Genomic DNA, 22,145 nt, shown 5'->3' with positions numbered 1-22,145 from the left:
TCGCGGGCACTAGGCCTACCCACACAAGTGACGTATCATTTTTATCGGGAGACATGGGGGAACGCTGGGTGGAAGGAAATTTGTGGCTCCTCTCAGATTGTAGAACTTTCTGCCACAGAAATGTGAGGAACATGTGTTTTTTTAGCCAAATTTTGAGGTTTGCAAAGGATTCTGGGTAACAGAACCTGGTCCGAGCCACACAAGTCACCCCATCTTGGATTCCCCTAGGTTTTTAGTTTTCAGAAATGCACAGGTTTGGTAGGTTTCCCTAGGTGGCGGCTGAGCTACAGGGCAAAATCTACAGGTAGGCACTTTGCAAAAAACACCTCTGTTTTCCTTCAAAAATTTGGTTGTGTCCACGTTGCGCTTTGGGGCGTTTCCTGTCGTGGGCGCTAGGCCTACCCACACAAGTGAGGTATCATTTTTATCGGGAGACGTGGGGGAACGCTGAGTGGAAGGAAATTTGTGGCTCCTCTCAGATTCCAGAACTTTCTGCCACAGAAATGTGAGGAACATGTGTTTTTTTAGCCAAATTTTGAGGTTTGCAAATGATTCTGGGTAACAAAACATGGTCCCAGCCACACAAGTCACCCCATCTTGGATTCCCCTAGGTCTCTAGTTTTCAGAAATGCACAGGTTTGGTAGGTTTCCCTAGGTGGCGGCTGAGCTACAGGCCAAAATCCACAGGTAGGCACTTTGCTAAAAACAGGTCTGTTTTCTGTGATGTGTCCACGTTGCGCTTTGGGGCGTTTCCTGTCGCGGGCGCTAGGCCTACCCACACAAGTGAGGTATCATTTTTATCCGGAGACGTGGGGGAACGCTGGGTGGAAGGAAATTTGTGGCTCCTCTCAGATTCCAGAACTTTCTGCCACAGAAATGTGAGGAACATGTGTTTTTTTAGCCACATTTTGAGGTTTGCAAAGGATTCTGGGTAACAGAACCTGGTTCCAGCCACACAAGTCACCCCATCCTGGATTCCCCTAGGTCTCTAGTTTTCAGAAATGCACAGGTTTGGTAGGTTTCCCTAGGTGGCGGCTGAGCTACAGGCCAAAATCTACAGGTAGGCACTTTGCAAAAAACACCTCTGTTTTCCTTCAAAAATTTGGTTGTGTCCATGTTGCGCTTTGGGGCGTTTCCTGTAGTGGGCGCTAGGCCTACCCACACAAGTGAGGTATCATTTTTTATCGGGAGACGTGGGGGAACGCTGGGTGGAAGGAAATTTGTGGCTCCTCTCAGATTCCAGAACTTTCTGCCACAGAAATGTGAGGAACATGTGTTTTTTTAGCCAAATTTTGAGGTTTGCAAAGGATTCTGGGTAACAGAACCTGGTCCCAGCCACACAAGTCACCCCATCTTCGATTCCCCTAGGTCTCTAGTTTTCAGCAATGCACAGGTTTGGTAGGTTTCCCTAGGTGGCGGCTGAGCTAGAAGCCAAAATCTACAGGTAGGCACTTTGCTAAAAACAGGTCTATTTTCTGTGATGTGTCCACGTTGCGTTTTGGGGCGTTTCCTGTCGCGGGCGCTAGGCCTACCCACACAAGTGAGGTATCATTTTTATCGGGAGACATGGGGGAACGCTGGGTGGAAGGAAATTTGTGGCTCCTCTCAGATTGTAGAACTTTCTGCCACAGAAATGTGAGGAACATGTGTTTTTTTAGCCAAATTTTGAGGTTTGCAAAGGATTCTGGGTAACAGAACCTGGTCCGAGCCACACAAGTCACCCCATCTTGGATTCCCCTAGGTCTCTAGTTTTCAGAAATGCACAGGTTTGGTAGGTTTCCCTAGGTGGCGGCTGAGCTACAGGCCAAAATCTACAGGTAGGCACTTTGCAAAAAACACCTCTGTTTTCCTTCCAAAATTTGGTTGTGTCCACGTTGCGCTTTGGGGCGTTTCCTGTCGTGGGCGCTAGGCCTACCCACACAAGTGAGGTATCATTTTTATCGGGAGACGTGGGGGAACGCTGGGTAGAAGGACATTTGTGGCTCCTCTCAGATTCCAGAACTTTCTGCCACAGAAATGTGAGGAACATGTGTTTTTTTAGCCAAATTTTGAGGTTTGCAAAGGATTCTGGGTAACAGAACCTGGTCCCAGCCACACAAGTCACCCCATCTTGGATTCCCCTAGGTCTCTAGTTTTCAGAAATGCACAGGTTTGGTAGGTTTCCCTAGGTGGCAGCTGAGCTACAGGCCAAAATCCACAGGTAGGCACTTTGCTAAAAACAGGTCTGTTTTCTGTGATGTGTCCACGTTGCGCTTTGGGGTGTTTCCTGTCGCGGGTGCTAGGCCTACCCACACAAGTGAGGTATCATTTTTATCCGGAGACGTGGGGGAACGCTGGGTGGAAGGAAATTTGTGGCTCCTCTCAGATTCCAGAACTTTCTGCCACAGAAATGTGAGGAACATGTGTTTTTTTAGCCACATTTTGAGGTTTGCAAAGGATTCTGGGTAACAGAACCTGGTCCCAGCCACACAAGTCACCCCATCCTGGATTCCCCTAGGTCTCTAGTTTTCAGAAATGCACAGGTTTGGTAGGTTTCCCTAGGTGGCGGCTGAGCTACAGGCCAAAATCTACAGGTAGGCACTTTGCAAAAAACACCTCTGTTTTCCTTCAAAAATTTGGTTGTGTCCACGTTGCTCTTTGGGGCGTTTCCTGTCGTGGGCGCTAGGCCTACCCACACAAGTGAGGTATCATTTTTATCGGGAGACATGGGGGAACGCTGGGTGGAAGGAAATTTGTGGCTCCTCTCAGATTCCAGAACTTTCTGCCACAGAAATGTGAGGAACATGTGTTTTTTTAGCCAAAGTTTGAGGTTTGCAAAGGATTCTGGGTAACAGAACCTGGTCCCAGCCACACAAGTCACCCCATCTTGGATTCCCCTAGGTCTCTAGTTTTCAGAAATGCACAGGTTTGGTAGGTTTCCCTAGGTGGCGGCTGAGCTACAGGCCAAAATCCACAGGTAGGCACTTTGCTAAAAACAGGTCTGTTTTCTGTGATGTGTCCATGTTGCGCTTTGAGGCGTTTCCTGTCGCGGGCGCTAGCCCTACCCACACAAGTGAGGTATCATTTTTATCGGGAGACGTGGGGGAACGCTGGGTGGAAGGAAATTTGTGGCTCCTCTCAGATTTCAGAACTTTCTGCCACAGAAATGTGAGGAACATGTGTTTTTTTAGCCAAATTTTGAGGTTTGCAAAGGATTCTGGGTAACAGAACCTGGTCCCAGCCGCACAAGTCACCCCATCTTGGATTCCCCTAGGTCTCTGGTTTTCAGAAATGCACAGGTTTGGTAGGTTTCCCTAGGTGGCGGCTGAGCTACAGGCCAAAATCCACAGGTAGGCACTTTGCTAAAAACAGGTCTATTTTCTGTGATGTGTCCACGTTGCGCTTTGGGGCGTTTCCTGTCGCGGGCGCTAGGCCTACCCACATAAGTGAGGTATCATTTTTATCGGGAGATGTGGGGGAACGCTGCGTGGAAGGAAATTTGTGGCTCCTCTCAGATTCCAGAACTTTCTGCCACAGAAATGTGAGGAACATGTGTTTTTTTAGCCACATTTTGAGGTTTGCAAAGGATTCTGGGTAACAGAACCTGGTCCCAGACACACAAGTCACCCCATCTTGGATTCCCCCAGGTCTCTAGTTTTCAGAAATGCACAGTTTGGTAGGTTTCCTTAGGTGGCGGCTGAGCTACAGGCCAAAATCTACAGGTAGGCACTTTGCAAAAAACACCTCTGTTTTCCTTCAAAAATGTGGTTGTGTCCACGTTGCGCTTTGGGGCGTTTCCTGTCGTGGGCGCTAGGCCTACCCACACAAGTGAGGTATCATTTTTATCGGGAGACGTGGGGGAACGCTGGGTGGAAGGAAATTTGTGGCTCCTCTCAGATTCCAGAACTTTCTGCCACAGAAATGTGAGGAACATGTGTTTTTTTAGCCAAATTTTGAGGTTTGCAAAGGATTCTGGGTAACAGAACCTGGTCCCAGCCACACAAGTCACCCCATCTTGGATTCCCCTAGGTCTCTAGTTTTCAGAAATGCACAGGTTTGGTAGGTTTCCATAGGTGGCGGCTGAGCTACAGGCCAAAATCCACAGGTAGGCACTTTGCTAAAAACAGGTCTGTTTTCTGTGATGTGTCCACGTTGCGCTTTGGGGCGTTTCCTGTTGCGGGCGCTAGGCCTACCCACACAAGTGAGGTATCATTTTTTTAGGGAGACGTGGGGGAACGCTGGCTGGAAGGAAATTTGTGGCTCCTCTCAGATTCCAGAACTTTCTGCCACAGAAATGTGAGGAACATGTGTTTTTTTAGCCACATTTTGAGGTTTGCAAAGGAATCTGGGTAACAGAACCTGGTCCCAGACACACAAGTCACCCCATCTTGGATTCCCCCAGGTCTCTAGTTTTCAGAAATGCACAGGTTTGGTAGGTTTCCCTAGGTGGCGGCTGAGCTACAGGCCAAAATCTACAGGTAGGCACTTTGCAAAAAACACCACTGCTTCTCAACACCTTATCTTGTGCCCATTTTGGAAATACAAAGGTTTTCTTGATAGCTATTTTTTACTCTTTATATTTCAGCAAATGAATTGCTGTATACCCGGCATAGAATGAAAACCCACTGCAGGGTGCAGGTCATTTATTGGCTCTGGGTACCTAGAGTTCTTGATGAACCTACAAGCCCTATATATCCCCGCAACCCGAAGAGTCCAGCAGACATAACGGTATATTGCTTTCGAAAATCTGACATTGCAGGAAAAAATTACAGAGTAAAACTTAGAGAAAAATTGATGTTTTTTTCACCTCAATTTCAATATTTTTCTTTTTCAGTTGTTATTTTCTGTAGGAAACCCTTGTAGGATCTACACAAATTACCCCTTGCTGAATTCAGAATTTTGTCTACTTTTCAGAAATGTTGCGGTTTCTGGGATCCAGCATTGGTTTCATGCCCATTTCTGTCACTGACTGGAAGGAGGCTGAAAGCACAAAAAATCTTAAAAATGGGGTATGTCCCAGTAAAATGCCAAAATTGTGTTGAAAAATTGGGTTTTCTGATTCAAGTCTGCCTGTTCCTGAACGCTGGGAAGCTGGTGATTTTATCACAGCAAACCCTTTGTCGATGCCCTTTTTAGGGAAAAAACCACAAGCCTTCTTCTGCAGCCCATTTTTCCAATTTAAAAAAAAAAAAAAACATTTTCACTGTTTTTTGGCTAATTTCTTGGCCTCCTTCTGGGGAACCCACAAAGTCTGGGTACCTCTAGAATCCCTAGGATGTTGGAAAAAAAGGACGCAAATTTGGCGTGGGTAGCTTACGTGAACAAAAAGTTATGAGGGCCTAAGCGCGAACTGCTCCAAATAGCCAAAAAAAGGCTCGGCACAGGAGGGGGAAAAGGCCTGGCAGCGAAGGGGTTAATTAATTAATTAAGTATCTTTTATTTTAACATTGTTGTTCTGAATGTCAATTGTATATTTTTTTATATATAATCTATTTTATCTATTTTATCTCTTAATACTGTTGAACTTTTTTGAGTTTTCGGTTTTATTAGACTCTTTTTGCTTTTTTTTAATTTTAATTGAATTTGTAATTGCAATGATTTTTGAGTTGTAGGTTTTTATATGGGGCTGAATGGGCAGTGTTTTAAATTAATGTTTCAAATATTTGTATTTATTTATTAAACATACTTAATTATTGATACCTTTAATTACATCTTAGAAAATATTTTCTTTTAAGTTTAATGTTATTTATTTTTCAGGGTGTAATATGTTTTACATATATATATATATATATATATATATATATATATATATATATATATATATTTTTTTTTTTATATATATATATATGTAGAGAGAGAGAGAAAATAAATCACTAAAGACGCACACAGGTCACAGTCAATGATGCAATACTTGAAGTTTTAGTGCAGAATCTCACAACGCGTTTTGACTTACGAACAGTCTTGATAACATGGGATATCAATAAATCCTGTTCAAGTTTATAGTATTGTGCATTGTTTGAATGGATTGAATGCAGCAGACATGTTAGAATGGCAAATCCATATCCTATACATTCACATTAGCATGGACATGACATAATGTCAGAGTAAACAAACTGCAATAGTACAAAGATTATTCCTACATGTCATCATTATTGTCCCAGCAATGTACATCAATGTACAAGATCCACCTCTCATCACAGCAAGTTACTTCTTGTCCCTCTACTTTCATTTGTCTCCCACTCTTCCATATATACTCTTTCTCCAGTGCAGGACTCCTGGTTGTACATCCAGAGGTAGGTGTGTAAATTCCCAAATTTTCAATAATAAGTGTGCTGATTCTGACTATAATCAGACGGTGAACATTTCTTAATCTCCAAAACGTGCTATATGCAACACTGCTACAAATAAATTAGAAAGTAAGATTATTATTGTATTTAAAACATTTGTGAATAAATGTCATTATTACAGATAGCATTCATTTTTATCTCCTTTCACCTGAACAACCCCACCAACATAACCAATTTCATTATAAACTTGTTTGCATATGAAAGTTGTCAGATGAACTTCCTACAAAGGTTAACACAATGCAGATAGCCCCATTTAGAAATTGAAGGGAACTGAAATTCTACAATTTCTGGAGAAAGCACTCAAAATGGAGTGAAATCCATTGGCTGAGTAACCTACACAATAGCATCAAGGTTAAGTAAAGAAATCCAGTGGATTCTACTCCTTATTTTGAGTTTCCAACAGAAACTGGAGAAATCTCACTTCCCTCCAAAATCTAAATGAGTCCATAGTAAGTAAGTCATTTACTCCGAAATGTTAATTAAAATAATTTCAATAATCACAAAGACAGGCCACTATCGGCTAGATTAAGAAGAAATCATGATAACAAGTTAGAAAGACCACTCCATATTGTTTCCAGAATAACACATTAGAGGTTAAAAAAAACTTCCTCTGCAAACATTGCTAAGGAGCCCTGTACGCAATATTCCTATTGCACCCAAACAGAATTAAAGAGTACAGTGATCAGTGGAAGGGTAATTTCTTAGAGGGTCAAATCATATTTTAGTCAATATGCATTAGGCAAAACATGCTACACTCACACTAGAAGCCAGATTCAATAGTTCATTTAAGCTTTATTAACAGCAGCAGTAAAGAAGTCATCAGTTAAACTGAATTTTCTAAGAAAAGCAAACCACAATTTTGTTGAAATGCATTAAGCAAGACATGCTAACAGCACTCTAAAAGAGGGATTACAGAGATTCCTGGCAGCAATCTCATGCACAGACCTATTAGCACCTCTCACATTCATCCCAAAGGAAAGCAGAATAAAAATACTAACACTTAGTCAGTAAGCAGTTAAATACCCAAATCAAGTGGACCTTAAATGAGGCCCATAGTGGCACAGTATTTCAAAGATATATACATAAATTGGATAATAGAAAATATTAACGATACATGTTTCCATTAGTGAGCCATAAGCAGTTCTCAATCCCTGCACCGCTATCCAACAATTACTATTGGCTGATATTATTTCAAGTAGCACACACACATGACATTTTTATCTTGCATAGTGAAGCCCCCTGACTGTGAGGGTGAGCTGTTCATATGTGGCTCCCTTGCCATGTACTCAAGCAGCACCCTACTGATGAGGAACAAAAAGACAGTAACCCATCTATGGTTGCATTGTTCCTGTTGGAGCAGGGCCAAGGTTGATTTACATATAGCTGACTCCTGCCTGAGTTAGTCTGATGAGCGGAACAAAATGAACTGGAATGCAGCACAAGTAACTACTAGTAGCTCAAAGTAATTCAGGCATTTCATCCATCACTTTTTTGTTTTTCCCATTACAATGCCATACGAGCAATAGGTGTTCCTAGTGGTAGGTCACTTGATCACCATGCCAAAAGATGTAGGCTGCTGACAAGGTCTAGGTACTTCAAAACCTCTTGAGCATGCTTGCATTTCATTCAGAAGTGTTGGGCATAGTGGTTGGACATAAATTGTTGCTATTGGGGATGGATGAATGCTAATTTTCAAATAGCTTGGTCATGTTTGCGATGCCATGGTGGACAACAAACAATGGAATGGACTGTGGCTTGGAGTAATTTAAGTGCGGCTGAGAATAATTCAAGCTTCCCATCCATCACTTTTTTTGTTTTCCCACATCCAAGATTGTACAGTAAACAAGCAAGAAGTATGTCTTGAGCAGTCATCTCAGCATTATTTTCAATTTGGCTGAGCTGAGCTCTCAGTTACTTTCAATATAATCACACCACTTACTTGTGATACCACACAGTTTTATCTAGCCCCAACATAATGCCATAAATTGCCAATGAAACAAGGAGAAGTATTGTGATTATGTTAAAATATAACATGTATGTATACACTTCTACAATGTTGCAAAATGTGTTCTCTAGTACAACATGTCTCTGCCATAATGAGACAATGCAGAAATTTGCTTTTCCATTTTCCACCAGAAGACAAGACTTCAAGCCCTGATATCTGGACTAGAAAGGGGGGCTTGCAAATTGTATTGGGATATTAATCGCTATCTAACTTCATTCTCTAATAATGTTCACAAAACAGTGGAGGAGTGTAATGACTAGGTGACCACTACCCTTAATGAGATAGCCCCATTACATAACATCAAAATCCACTATAATGCTCTTTCAGCACCATCATTTAATAATACTCTTAGAAAAGAAAAATAAATGTCAAAATATTGGTAGGAAAATGGGAAAAAAGGTAACAGCCCAGACTTAAAAATACAATATCACACCCCTGTAATGAAATATATACAAAGCTTTTAAGAAGCAAAAGCAGTATTCTGCTTCTCGCTGGGCACATCATCTGAAAACCCCACTACTGAGTTCTTCAACTTTTTACAAGTGCCTAGCAGCTCTGAAACTGGTAAATTTTATATTTAAGAAAACAATTAATTACTGTATGTTAAATTCAAACACAAAAAAGACCAAGTATATGATTTACATTGGCAGACTACTGACTTTCAATTGATATCAGAGTCATCACTTGGGGGATTTACCCTCCTAAGTGAAGAAAATGTGAAGGAACATTTTAGATCCATCTAATCAGGCTCACCATTCAATCACGCTCCTCTACTTAGTTTAAAACTAACAGAGTAAACAGTATTCCATACCATCATACAGATGTGTAAACTCTCCTTGGAAGTTACTGGGTTTGAGGCAAGTTGGAAAACCACCTCCAGCAAAACCCTTCTAAAAAAGCCACTGTTGAGCCCTTACAGCTATCGCATTTTAGTCCAATGTCACTGTTGCCCTTTCCTGCTAAAATCATTAAAAAGTAGTCAATTGGTATTTCTAGACACCTCCCATTCTTCAATTGGCCTCTTGGAACTTCAGGCAGGGCAAATATATATTTCTAAAAGCTATTTTTACTTAATATGTATTAACCGTCTAACTTCAACACATAATTGGATTTTTAATAACTATTAGAAATGGTTGTTTAATTATTTTTCTCTCTATTCACATTTCTGAGATACAGTATTAGGATGTTTAACCTGCACTCTGGTTTTATACATAGGACAGTCAGTAATGCCAAAGTGAAAAATAGCTTTTGAATGGTAGTTGCTGTGAGGACATACTCACATTTCCACATGTCCTACTTTTAAATACTACACACACTGCCTTGTAGACTACAAGGCATAGATAAGGTTGACACATTCATATTTAAAAGGCAGATTTGTATGTGTCAAAAGGGTTTATTTTGACAGGAATTTCAGTGAGGCTACAGTGGTACACATAAAGCCATTTTTATACAGTTGTATTGGATGGCAAAATAGGTGCTGCAGTCCACTAGTGACATTTGACTTACAGATCCTCAGTACATTGTATACCATATATTAAAAACATATATGTAAGTTAAATAAACAAATTAGAAATATGCCAATTTGACCATGTTTAAATGGAGAGCACAAGCACTTTACCACTGTTTACCACTGTTTGGCAGGTTTAAGTGCACTGAAGTCTAATAACAGCAAAAATATAATGGGTCCGGCAAAAGGCAAAACAAAACGTTGTGACCACACATGAAAGATGAATTTCCTACAACTGCAAACAACACCTATGACGTTTATGGTGTTGTCTCAAGATAGCTTGGAGTCACATCCACTTTGACACTCTTGGATTGACCAAAATTTTAACACATTCAGACATAACAAAATGTTTACTTTGTAAAATGTGAGCAGGAAGTGAATATCCCCTTGTTCTACACAATTCAGAAGACACATCAGTAAGGGCAAGAGTCAGTTTCTGAATAGTCTATGCCCAGTGGCATAGTGAAACTGTAGGGAGCCTCCCCGAACAGACCATGGAGGGGGGCCCCCTCTGGACTCATTTAGTCCAGGTGCTGTGCTGAGTGGACCACCTGGAGCTCAGGGGCCTTTGTTATACCACTGTCTAAGCCTTAAAGGTAGAACAATTGGGTATATGTTTTCATCGCATATCTTCTGCACTATTGTATCAAATGGGTTCTCCCAATTAATCCTTTAGGTTTTTTGTTTTTGACTACCCAGTTATGGACAGTTACTGTGAATGAGGCTCAATAACTGAGTCTCAGCCACTGTAAATTCTGTGGAAATTGACTGCTACTGCCAGTGTCGACTTTTAAGATAAGGCCTGCTGCTGCCCTCCTAGTGTATAAGACTTTTGGCTGGTTCCACGCAAACATGTCAGCTCACATTTGTGCCTCCATGTTGCAGGTGAGTGTATGAGACAGCCGTCAAGCTCAGACATCTTTGTGCGCATAGATACCTTGTCGCAGAAGGGATCTGTCAGGGATTGATGCTGAGCTTCTGTAAGTTTATAATGAATACTGAAATGTTCATGTTCTTTACTGATTTACACATTATGGGCAAAATCTTCACCGCAGCAATTCTGCACTACTTAGGGCTAGGGAATACAGGTCAGGTCTTAATCTTGGGCTACAAATGTACCTCAAGTGCAGATCTAAAATCATTTTGTGATATCTGAACTCCTTAAGGCACTTGGAGAACTGATATATTTCCCTGGCTCAGCCCATATTCAGATTCCAGGAATTTGTCCCCCTGATTGGGCGAAGAAAGAGGATCAAAGGCCTCCCCACATAACAGAACCTTTTGACAGTGCTTGGGCTTGTTACTAGGAAAGGAAACCGTGAGTAAAGAATATGCAAGTGCTAATTAGCTCTTGACGCTGCACCTGGCTTGATAACATACACTCCCACAGAAACAAGGGAAAACTGCCTGATCTCTGCAGCCAACCAATGGATGGCCCCATTTGAAGTTTTGGTTGGAAGGAATCAGGCAGCTGTGTCAGTTGGGGTGGAGAGTGAGACTCTTGTGGAAGGTCTTTCTACAGCCCACCTTAGGTCGCTACGTTGAAATGTCCCAAAATACTGTGCAGGAGGGTTGTGGCAATGTTTAAATGATGGTGTGGCACCATAGGATTAGGCAGAGGTACCTAGCTTCTAGAACCCCATCTTAAAAACTGCTGCAGAAGGGAGAGGCTCTATAGAACTCACAGGACCTAGAAGCGTCAACTCCAGAGGAATGCCTAGCTAAAAGGAGAAGCCACCTGACTCTGTGGCATGAATGGACGTTTAGGACTTTTGGACTCCAGCTGGCATCCATAGACTATGAGGTTTCCTCGAGGGCCAGTAGGACCAGCTCCCTTTCACCCTCTGAGGGTCAGTAGCAGGATGATCCTGCTGGGGGGGGGGGGTCCTTTGGCTTTTCTGTGGACTGGTATTGCAGGTTGCATACCCCATCAGGAGGGAGGCCACTGACTCCACTGATGGAACACATGTCACTTGTAAGATGACCAACATCATGAGCCAGCAAGTGAGGCAGGGAGTGTACTCTGCTGGTGGTTTGCGGAGGGCCCATAGAGGAAGCCCCTGGGCAAAAGCAGGGGCCAGGAGCCCAGAGAGAGGACAGGTCATGCATGCGTCTTAATAAGCATAGAAACCAGGCTCCAGAAGAAAAATAAAGTTTCCTGCCCAGGTGGCCTGAAAAGAATGTTCCTCGTAGTTAGAGCTGGCCACGAATTGCAAAATAACACTAAAAGTATAAAGTGGCTTAATATGCCCTATGTCTGCTTTTACTAAAGTGATCACACCCTAACAAGTTGTTTGCTCCATACCAGCAAGGTGGGATACTGGCTCATACCACCTTGCCCAAGTAGCCCTTTGGCTGTTAAGCTTTGCTATCCTGAGAGAGTCATGTGCTACATTGGAGTACTTGGCTCCCAGTAAAGGTAATGTTGCAGATTTATTACTTGTGAAGAACTCATATCCATAACAGCTAGTAACCCGCTTTCTTAGAGCTCTTATAACATACAGAAAATACTTAAACTCTGTCCTGTGTTTTATACAAGGATGGGGCATTATTGGGAATGTTTATGCGAAGTAAGCATGTGCCTATACAAAATTGCGGACCATTCACTGAGAGTTGCTTTTAAGGCTATATGGGGTGAGGATTTCCCACTCAACTGAGCCATGAGAGCAGCCACCACCCTACAGTTCTTCCCCGACGACCAGTTAATCAGTGCATGCATAATGTTCGACGATATAAGACTCCGATTTCAGAAGTACTACTTTTGATAGTATATTTTTTACTTTCACACTTTATTGATGAAAATATAGTTATACAGTATAAGTTATTATTTCAGATATACTTTCTGTAATTGAATGTTATAGTCATAAAAATATTTTTCAGGAAAAACGAAAGACTCCGGGAGTGCCGAATGGCACAGCAACCCATGGAGAGTGTGAAGAGCACGAAGGCCACAGTGGACCAGAGCTACAGAGAACAGGGAGGTTAGTGCTGAAATTCAACAATGTGCTAAAGAATCAAAAGCATACCTAATTCAGTTGATCCAGCTTTTTCTGTCATAACAATGTCTTCACCAAAGAAAGGTAATTGCAATCCTGAAAAAAGAACGGGTTTGAGAGCTCAGGACACACAGTTCCCCATAGAAAGTTACCTTCACAAATTCATTACTAAAGTTGAAGCTCACTTTTGGGTTATGGTGTAGAAAAATTATCATAAAGAAATTGAGACACAAAGCATGGAATGAGCTGTAGAATTTGCTCATTCATACAGCAGTTACCAAATCTGAGAAGCCCCTTTGAGTATCCCTAGGTCATGCTTTATATCTTTCAACTTAGCATTCAGTTGCCATGAAAATACCCGCGTGTGAGTCATTGCTTTTTGTCTCAAAATAGCACAAATGTCCTCCAACATATGCCGTCCATAAGCACTTTGATTAAATAGTACTTTTGGTGGTAATCCAGTCAAAATATGAAGGTATAAAATATTTATGACAATTGTCTGCTGAAACTATATAAGCGGTGCAGATGATCGTATCTAACATTCTGGGGTCTGCTAAGTAAAACGAAAAATGCTTGTGCTCTGAAGTAGGATTCCAAACAGCAGTCTCACATGAGTTATCATGTTTGCCCAACATTAAAATAACAGTAGAGTCAAAATCAAAATATCCAGAAAACATACACACATGTAAATGTGTACGGATGTCCAAAGTTTAAAAACAAAAAACTGTCCCTACTGCACTTAGATGGGAAAGATGATTTATAAATTTAAATGGCTGTAGATTTCCAGTGGTCTGAGAACCACTGGTTTTTTCACTCTTATAAGCTATTTGATGTTCTGCTACTCATATGGAAGTGTGATTTATTGGAATTGTTTCCTTCTCAGGTTATTTGGAGGACTGGTCATGGATGTCAAAAGAAAAGCCCCATACTTTTGGAGTGACTTTAAAGATGCTTTCAGTTTACAGTGTCTGGCTTCCTTTCTGTTCCTCTACTGCGCTTGCATGTCTCCAGTCATCACATTTGGGGGCTTACTCGGAGAGGCAACTGAAGGTCGTATAGTATGTGTTATAGTTTTACGTGCATTTCAAAATACGGGCGAGTTTTTTTTTTTTTTACTTTTTGACATAGATACTGAAATTTACAACATGGATTAAGACGTCAAGATGGTAACATGGTTATAGATGAAGGTGCAATGATATGCAAATAATGTAACTGTTAAAATAAAACTCGATAACATTTGACACTGTCTATCCAAAAGAGAGAAATGAAAACATTCAAGTGTTCTTTCCCACCGCAGAGTGCAATAGAATCTCTTTTCGGAGCCTCTATGACCGGAATCGCCTACTGTCTGTTTGGGGGACAACCTTTAACCATATTGGGCAGCACGGGACCGGTGCTGGTGTTTGAAAAGATTTTATTCAAATTTTGCAAGTGAGTTATTATGCTTTTTGAATCTAGATTGTAAATGGTTTCAATCTGTCTGAAACAAGAGAATGGTATGACGGTATACTTTTTAAGGAAGAGAAAGCAGTTGTATTTTTTTGCTGTTTTGTATTAAGCAGAATCGGTTACAGAACACAAAGCGAGTCCAGTCTTTCATGTTTTTACAATTATAGGTTCTCCACAAGTGCTTTAATTCTGCCTCACTGTGTTCCGGATAATGAAATTGGGATTCTTAAAGCAACCCATTGTGTGCGAATTGATTTCAAAGACGGCCGCCACAGCAATTGTTTTGTGGTAAATCATATTAAAGAGAGCCATGGATGCGTTCTCTGCGTGACTGTGCATTAACAATGCACAGTCTTCAGGTTCATTGTTTGATTGTGGTGCTGCAACAAATACTAGGAGGTCAGAAAAAATTATATATAGTCAATGAATTTGTATTCCAGAGCTTGCCTGAGATGTTCTTCAAATATGTATGCATTTGAAGATCAGGAGTAATTTATTCATCTGAGTTTTACATTCATCCCTTCCGAACTGAATACACTGAAAACCACTTCTGTTCAGAAATTACCATAGTACAAATTTTAATCAAGTTGTGGTCATTAGTAAATTAGAATAATCTCACACTAGTGATTAAACATGTAAAACATGTAAAGGAGGCTTGTACCAGTGTAGGTGTTGCATTCTGATGCGATTAGCCTCCCTCTTTGCGGGGCGAGGGGCTGGCAAAGCCGTTATATCACTGATAGACAGGTTGCATAGGTTACACCTATTTTATATCATTGTTCTGAGAATTAGCATGGGACTTCCCATGGCCTACATCAATTGCTCAGATGCAGAGAGCTGCAACGGACAGCAGACCTACATCCTGGCAGAAACCTGAATGAAAAGTATGATTGTTTTTATTACTTTTAAGAAGTCTAAAATAACTCTGCAACTTTAGTTATGAAACATTAACTATTGGCCTCTCTAACTCTCTTCTACTCAGTGTAATGTATTTGAGTGAATGCTAAATTATGATGTTCGTTAGACCCCAAAATATATATATTTCTTTATATCTATAATTCACAAAAACCTGTACAAGACATTAATTTACTTTTTATGTTTTCAACCATTCTTTATCATAAAATCATAGCTTGTTTCATAAATTTTAGGTGCAGGAATCATATTTATAATTATATCAAAATAGCATTTCATATGATATTTGCTGTTTAACAGAGTCCAACATGCAGCCCTAATTATAGGAGACATTCCCCCATATAACACAGAGCAAGCAAGTGCAGCGTTTGGGCTCGGATACTGCAAACAAGGTTTCTCAATGATATTTTTGAAAAGATAAAGTAAACTTAGTGTATTTTACTACATATTTTTCATTATATTCTGTTATGCCATTTATTTTTTATAGTAAATGATGGTCTTATATCGCAGCATGATATCCCCTCAGGATCAGAACAAGGAGTGTACAGATATCCATATGGAGAACACGAACAAACGTGTCAAGTACAAAAGCAAGCATTTTAAAATTTTGAATTTTTTCTTAGTATAAAACGGTATAAACAAAGGGCTATATGTACAAACCATTCTCCCATAGACCCAAAATGGTATATTTACAGCATATTTTTCATTACATTATTTGATACATCTAACCCAAAGTGACTAAAAATCACTTAGACTCAATAACTGTGCAAAGTTTCAAGGTTTAAAATATGTAAAACAATATGTGAAAATCAAATGATTTCCATTTACTGAGTCTTGCAAACAGTGTTAAACAGTTAACATTAATTGCAGTATTTTATTCTCAACATTTAAAAAATCCATTATTTAATTTTTGCTTAGTGCCATCAAAGCACAATTTAACTTTGAATATGAACATAAAGGTTTCTAAATGGGCCTACAAAATGTTGCAGTCTTTTTAAGATGTACTTGAACTTTGAAAGTGGCCCCTCTCATGCCACCCGAGAAGAGGAAATTGTCAATGATAATTTATAAGCATTGAGGAGAAACTAGAAGGTTTATATTTCAAGCTGTAATTGTGCAATTATAAATGATAGCAGGAGGTTATTCAGTTCCTTGCATGTGTTGCACTTAGACTTGTGTTTTGCAACATTAGAATGTTGTTCCACCAAATTGGGAACAATACTGGGATTATCAATCTAGATCTGCAAGGATGGTCCATACTCAAACAATATTAGATTTCTCTGTTTTCTACTTGCTGCTAAATGTTGAAATTCACAAGTTATGCATAATATATGATTTTATGGGGTTGATACTGAGCAAATCAAAATAACAAGACACATTGTGGCTCTGGAAGTTATCCTTAAAGGGTTTTATGATCTTAACTTAAAATTCACACAAACACCTATCACGACATCTCCCCAGCAGACTTGCAATAATCTTGTCTGTAGCTGCATTAAACACGTCTATCCTTATTACAATCTACTATTACTAATAGGCTCATCTGCTGAAGTTTCATAAGAAATCTTTCATCGTACATTTTAGCGAATATAACATTTTTGGTCCACTGTCTTTTTTCTGAATTAATGAGAAGTACTGACACTGCACTTCAAAGTCAGTTTCCATCACCACTGGTTCGAAAGTATAGCTCACTAAAAACAAAGCACAAAAACATTTCAACCATTTAAAGCACCAAAAGCCATATTGCAGACATAGAGATTTTGCTTTCATTAGAAAGTTTATTAGATGCACATAGCACCATGTGTGAATCATATGAATACAATTTGCTGACCGTGCATGTTGAAGGCTCTATCAGTTGAATAATCTGCAGTTTGCAACATACATGTACACTGATTCTAATATATTCCATACCCAATGATATATAGCTTTTCTGGTTGTGAATTTTGAAGTCACCACATACACAAAAGCTTCATGGACAACATCTGTACCACATAGCACAGATTTGCAAATGTTCTATGTTGTATCCAGCTGTATTGACAACATTTTTCACAGTGACTTTTCAGGAAGGGGTCAATTTTTACTCACAGAAAATTGACATGATCCAGTGTTTAATTTTCCAAGTATATGCTGCCTTAGAAGTTGCAACGTAGAACCCCCACCCCATTTTGCCCCTTTTGTTAATTCTCATACACATTTGACACATTTTTGCTTGACTTTCTCTTGCTTTGCATTTGGTCATTTTTAGAAAAGATGGATAGAGAAATCCACAATTCTCAATTCCAACATGAAGGGCCCTTGAGTAGTGTGATGAAGGTAACTGTCTTAATTCATGGCAATTCACTCATACATATGCCTTTCACCACCATAGTCATGTGTGAAAGCATGTATATCCATCTTTCTGCAAAAGGGCAAATAATCCATGGAGAAATAGACACCAACTTCGTGTGAATATGGACAACACTGTCTTGGTTTCTGCCCCTTATTGACATATGATTTTAAGATTTTTAAGCAAGTACTCTGGTTGACATTGATAACTTAAAAAAAATGGAACTGACATTTTCAGGTGATGCTCTTATAAAGCATTGTTTCTTATCAACAGGTTTAGCTGAATCAGTTGAGTGACATTAGCACACACTGCTTCCTCAAATTTTCAGTCTCTTTGAACCTTTTCTGTAGGATCTTCACAGTTACTACTTCAGTACAACCTTCAATAAACTCTTATGTTGTCTCCTTTCACATTGGTATCTATTTCACCACCTCACCAGCAGCACTTTGGTCAGTAGTTTCAGTTACAGTACACGTGGCAATGCTACAACCTTAAAGTAACCCAAATATTAAAGACATGAACATGTCACTCAAGTTTTGGAATTAGCTTGGCTCTTTCTATGTCATTGTTTCTTCTTTTATGTTTTTTGGTTCTCCATTTCTTACATGATTACCTCTTCCCAACATTTTACTTATCCACAGTGAAAACCTAAAATGCTTAAAACATTTCAAAGTTAACACTAGGTGATAAGATTTTAGAAGCAAAAGTTTCCACAATACATTTTAGGACATAGTTTTGTCTTCAACAAGCTTGTTAACATATTTGCAATGAGCTTTACGATTAATGGTGAAATATTCATGTGCACAACAATGACTAGACACAATAACTAAAATTGCCAACCATGCACCCAGAAAAAAATGCTTCTTGTACAATATGAACTCCATTACATCTTTACAGGAGAGCAAAAATAAATGTGTCCGGCTAATCAGTCTGGAGGAAACTAAGTCATATTATTCCAACAGAAACAAGAGACACATTCTGTTTCTCTTATAATTCTCTTCTTGGTCTAGTACACCAGAGATAACGCTTACTTGCAAATAAACATATTTCATTTTGTGCAAAGGGCTACATAACCTACATTACAGAAGCAGAACTTGCTTAAGTGGTGACATTCCTTCATGTGTTTGATGTCCAGAAAAAATCTTTATCATAGATTAATAGATTGCAACGTTAGGCATTGAAGAATATGTAGAACTTTATGTTAGCCCTACAATTCCACAGTGGTGCCATCGAAGGGGCATAAACTAAAGTATGGACAGGAGAAAGACTAGAATAAACCTCAACTGAAGCATTTTACAATATGTATCGCAGGAGATACAAACCAGGGTGGCCCTAAGATTCAATTTTGCGGATTACTTACATGATATTCTAAATTTGCAGAGCACCAAAATGCTCAATTCCTATTTATGCACTGCTAACCAAAAAGATGATAGTAGAAGGCAAGATAAGTGAATGTCATCTTATGCGGTTGCGCGAACATTCACATTTCAGGGTGTAGAATATTCGAAAGTATGACCTTCTTGCGCATGCAACAGTCCTTTCCTCCCAAAGTCTGGAAAAAGAAGTGCATGGACATCTAGCAAACAGGAGGCACCACTAGCAGAGAATTAAAGTGGCACTGGTAGAAAGATCACAGACCATGTGGACACCAGTATTGTGCTTTGCTTCAAGGCACATAACATGCATAAATGTGTATATTCACTAAAGAAACAAGGTTAAAGTGATCTTATAGTTAGGAGTTGAAATGAGATAAGAATTAATGTTTAAAAATAGAAATAACACTGAAATTCACTATCTATAGTTTGGAGTACTAACTTGCACCCCGTCATGCACCTCTTATGAGCTCACATATTACATCACTAATGTTAACTGACATTGTTGATGGCATCACTGATTATATCATTGGTAACATCATTGATGACCTCACTAATGATAACATCCTGTCATTGTGACAGAATCCGATAGGGTTTGTGGACATGAAGTAATTGAATGAGCTACACCTGTGCCCAATTTTCCATCACCAGTCAAGTGATACTGGGCAGAAACTTTGACCACATGCTGGGCATATATAGCTGTTAAGTCAGCCACATTTAGTGGATGTTACCCTCATTTTACTTGTATTCACCTACCTATCAAACAAAATGCCTCCACATATTTTAAACTTTGAACACCCTTCAAAAAAGATTGTGTACTGAAATCTCAGTAATGGGATCACCCTCTTGAAGACTTCACACTAACCACAATTTTATGCCAGAAGGTTGCCAGGTTTGTATTTGGCACTGATAATGCATCTTCTTCAAGGCCCCAGGAACAACCCTCTGTAATTTGGTAAAATAATCTACACACATTCCACAGATGCATGACAAGCGTCGCTAAATGGATAAAGAACAACTGCCTGCAGCTGAACACAGACAAGACAGAAGTACTGATCTTTAGCAACAGCAGCACCACATGGAATGACTCCTGGTGGCCATCAGACCTAAGACCCACACCCACTCCCTCCGACAACACCAGAAACCTTGGAATCATCATTGACAACAAGATCACCATGAAATCACAGATCATCACCATCTTCTCTGCCTGCTTCCTCACTTTGCACATGCTATGTAAGATCTTCAAGTGGCTACCTCTACACACGAGATGCACTGTGACACAGATCCTCATCACCAGCTGACTGGAGTACGGCAACACCATCTATGTAAGAATCATCGCGCAGTTCCTACAGAGGCTTCGGACCATACAGAACACCACAGCCAGACTCATCCTTAGCCTTCCCCGTGAACCCACATCACACCCCACCTCAGACAGCTCCACTGGCTCCCCATACAGAAGAGATGCCAATTGAAGTTGCTGACCCACGCAAACAAGGCTCTACACAACCAAGGACCCACGTATATTAACCACCTTTCGAACTTTCACTAACCATTGAGAAGACTATGCTCTGCCTCCCTTTTTCTCTTGCCCATACTTCCAGCATCTACTGAAGCAGAAGTGGAGGGTCCTCCTTCTTTCACGTCACAGAAGAAACCTGGAACCACCTCCCCACACATCTCTGTGCCATCACTTCACTTCTGGAATTCCAAATAGCCCTCAAGAGCTGCCTGCTTGATTAAACTTCCGAGACCTGCAAGCGCCTGGACAATTTATTGGGTGATTAGCCGTGCTTTATAAATCCTGATTGCTTGATTAATTGATTGACATTCCTGTGATGAGCACAAAGACATGCAACCTTAATGACATGCTTACCGCCTAGTGTGAGATTCCTTCATTTTATAATATTCACACATGTAGCGGCTCAAAATCTTTAGCAAGCATCTGGAAATAAAAACCCACCCCTCATTACTTTTGAGACAAGTTCCCTACCCCCCCCTTTTATCGTGTTACTGTTTGATGGATCAGCACAATACTTTCCGTGTTGTGCAAGGTCTTTGGCCATGTGCAGCTGGGAGTTGGCTGCAGCCCCAGTGCTCTACCCCTCATGGGCCATGAATCCCACACTCCACTTCCCATAGGATTTTGAAACATCGCTACACCTAAATGGTCTGAACTGAATTACATCAAATTTCACCTAGATTCTTTCCCTGAAAGAGTGCTTTTTCTGATTTGCTGTAAATCTCTTCTGTAGTTTTCGCTAAATTAAGGTTGAAAATGTATATATCTGGATGGTTAAGTAAGCGGGAGTCCCAGCCTTTACAACATCGTCCCCAAATAATGCCTTTACCGTGCATCAACAATTTGAATGTCCAACCAGTACGGTGGTGTTTTGCATTACAGTGGAAGCAACTCCCAGTGAAACTTCTAAACTTACAAGCTTGTTCTAGCAGGAACATGGGAGCACTCAGGAATAATAGTGCAAAAAAGTTTATTTTCCCATGACACGGCTCAGCTCCACGGAGGCTTGATCAGCGCTAGCAAAGTTTTTAAGCATAAGATTGGCACAGTGCCATCTATGCCAAGTTACAAAAAGACAAAACCTTTTGCCATTTTGAAGCAAAGTCTTAAGGCATAGGATTAGCTAGTGCCATCCATGCTGACAAAAGTGTTTCACCACTCCAGGCACAGTATTACAGCTTTGGATTGGTAAATACCATTGAAGTCAAACTAGAATGCATAAAAGCAACCCCTGTGTTTCACTCTTATTAGAGCTCTTCAGAGCTCTGGGGAGCACTCAGTATAGGTCAAAACAATATCCTTTCAGGCTTCAAGTGCTACATTTTATGCGAACAATGAAGCAGAGTAGTTTAAGTAGAGAGAAGATCCTATTGGTGGTATTGTTTTTACTTATACAGGTTGGATAGCACTGTGCCCATCCTATGCTTTAAAACTTTGCTCTCCATTTAAACTTTGGAACTACCCAGAGATCCTTGTTAAGACCTAAGGTAACTATAACCTGCACACTCGATATGCACTGCTACTTACCCCACATATCACTTCAGTGATGATATCTTGTATGACATCATTCATAATATAACTGCAACATTTCGAATAAAATTAGTGGTGACATAACTGCATGGTAGAGGCGCGAGTTACAGTTACCTTAGGGCACTAGTTCTAGTTTCTTGAGATAAGTATAAATATAACTGTTGAACTTCTGTGGTTTTGTGCATGTAACATGTGAACCTAAGTG

General features: G+C 40.2%; 1 protein-coding gene across 13 annotated transcripts in view; it reads left to right on the top strand.

The window, feature by feature from the left end:
• The window catches only part of SLC4A10 (solute carrier family 4 member 10), a 1,044,586-nt gene that overhangs the window by 730,672 nt on the left and 291,769 nt on the right, over window positions 1–22,145 (top strand). For all 13 annotated transcript variants that reach the window (XM_069224249.1, XM_069224250.1, XM_069224244.1 and 10 more), the window contains exons 11-13: window positions 12,719–12,819; window positions 13,718–13,892; window positions 14,132–14,265. In XM_069224249.1, coding sequence (XP_069080350.1) covers window positions 12,719–12,819; window positions 13,718–13,892; window positions 14,132–14,265 — 410 coding nt within the window. The remainder of the gene's footprint in view (window positions 1–12,718; window positions 12,820–13,717; window positions 13,893–14,131; window positions 14,266–22,145) is intronic.

The sequence above is a fragment of the Pleurodeles waltl genome, chromosome 3_1 (assembly GCF_031143425.1).
Source record: "Pleurodeles waltl isolate 20211129_DDA chromosome 3_1, aPleWal1.hap1.20221129, whole genome shotgun sequence".
Lineage (NCBI taxonomy): Eukaryota > Metazoa > Chordata > Amphibia > Caudata > Salamandridae > Pleurodeles > Pleurodeles waltl.
This window is presented reverse-complemented; position numbering and strand designations above follow the sequence as displayed.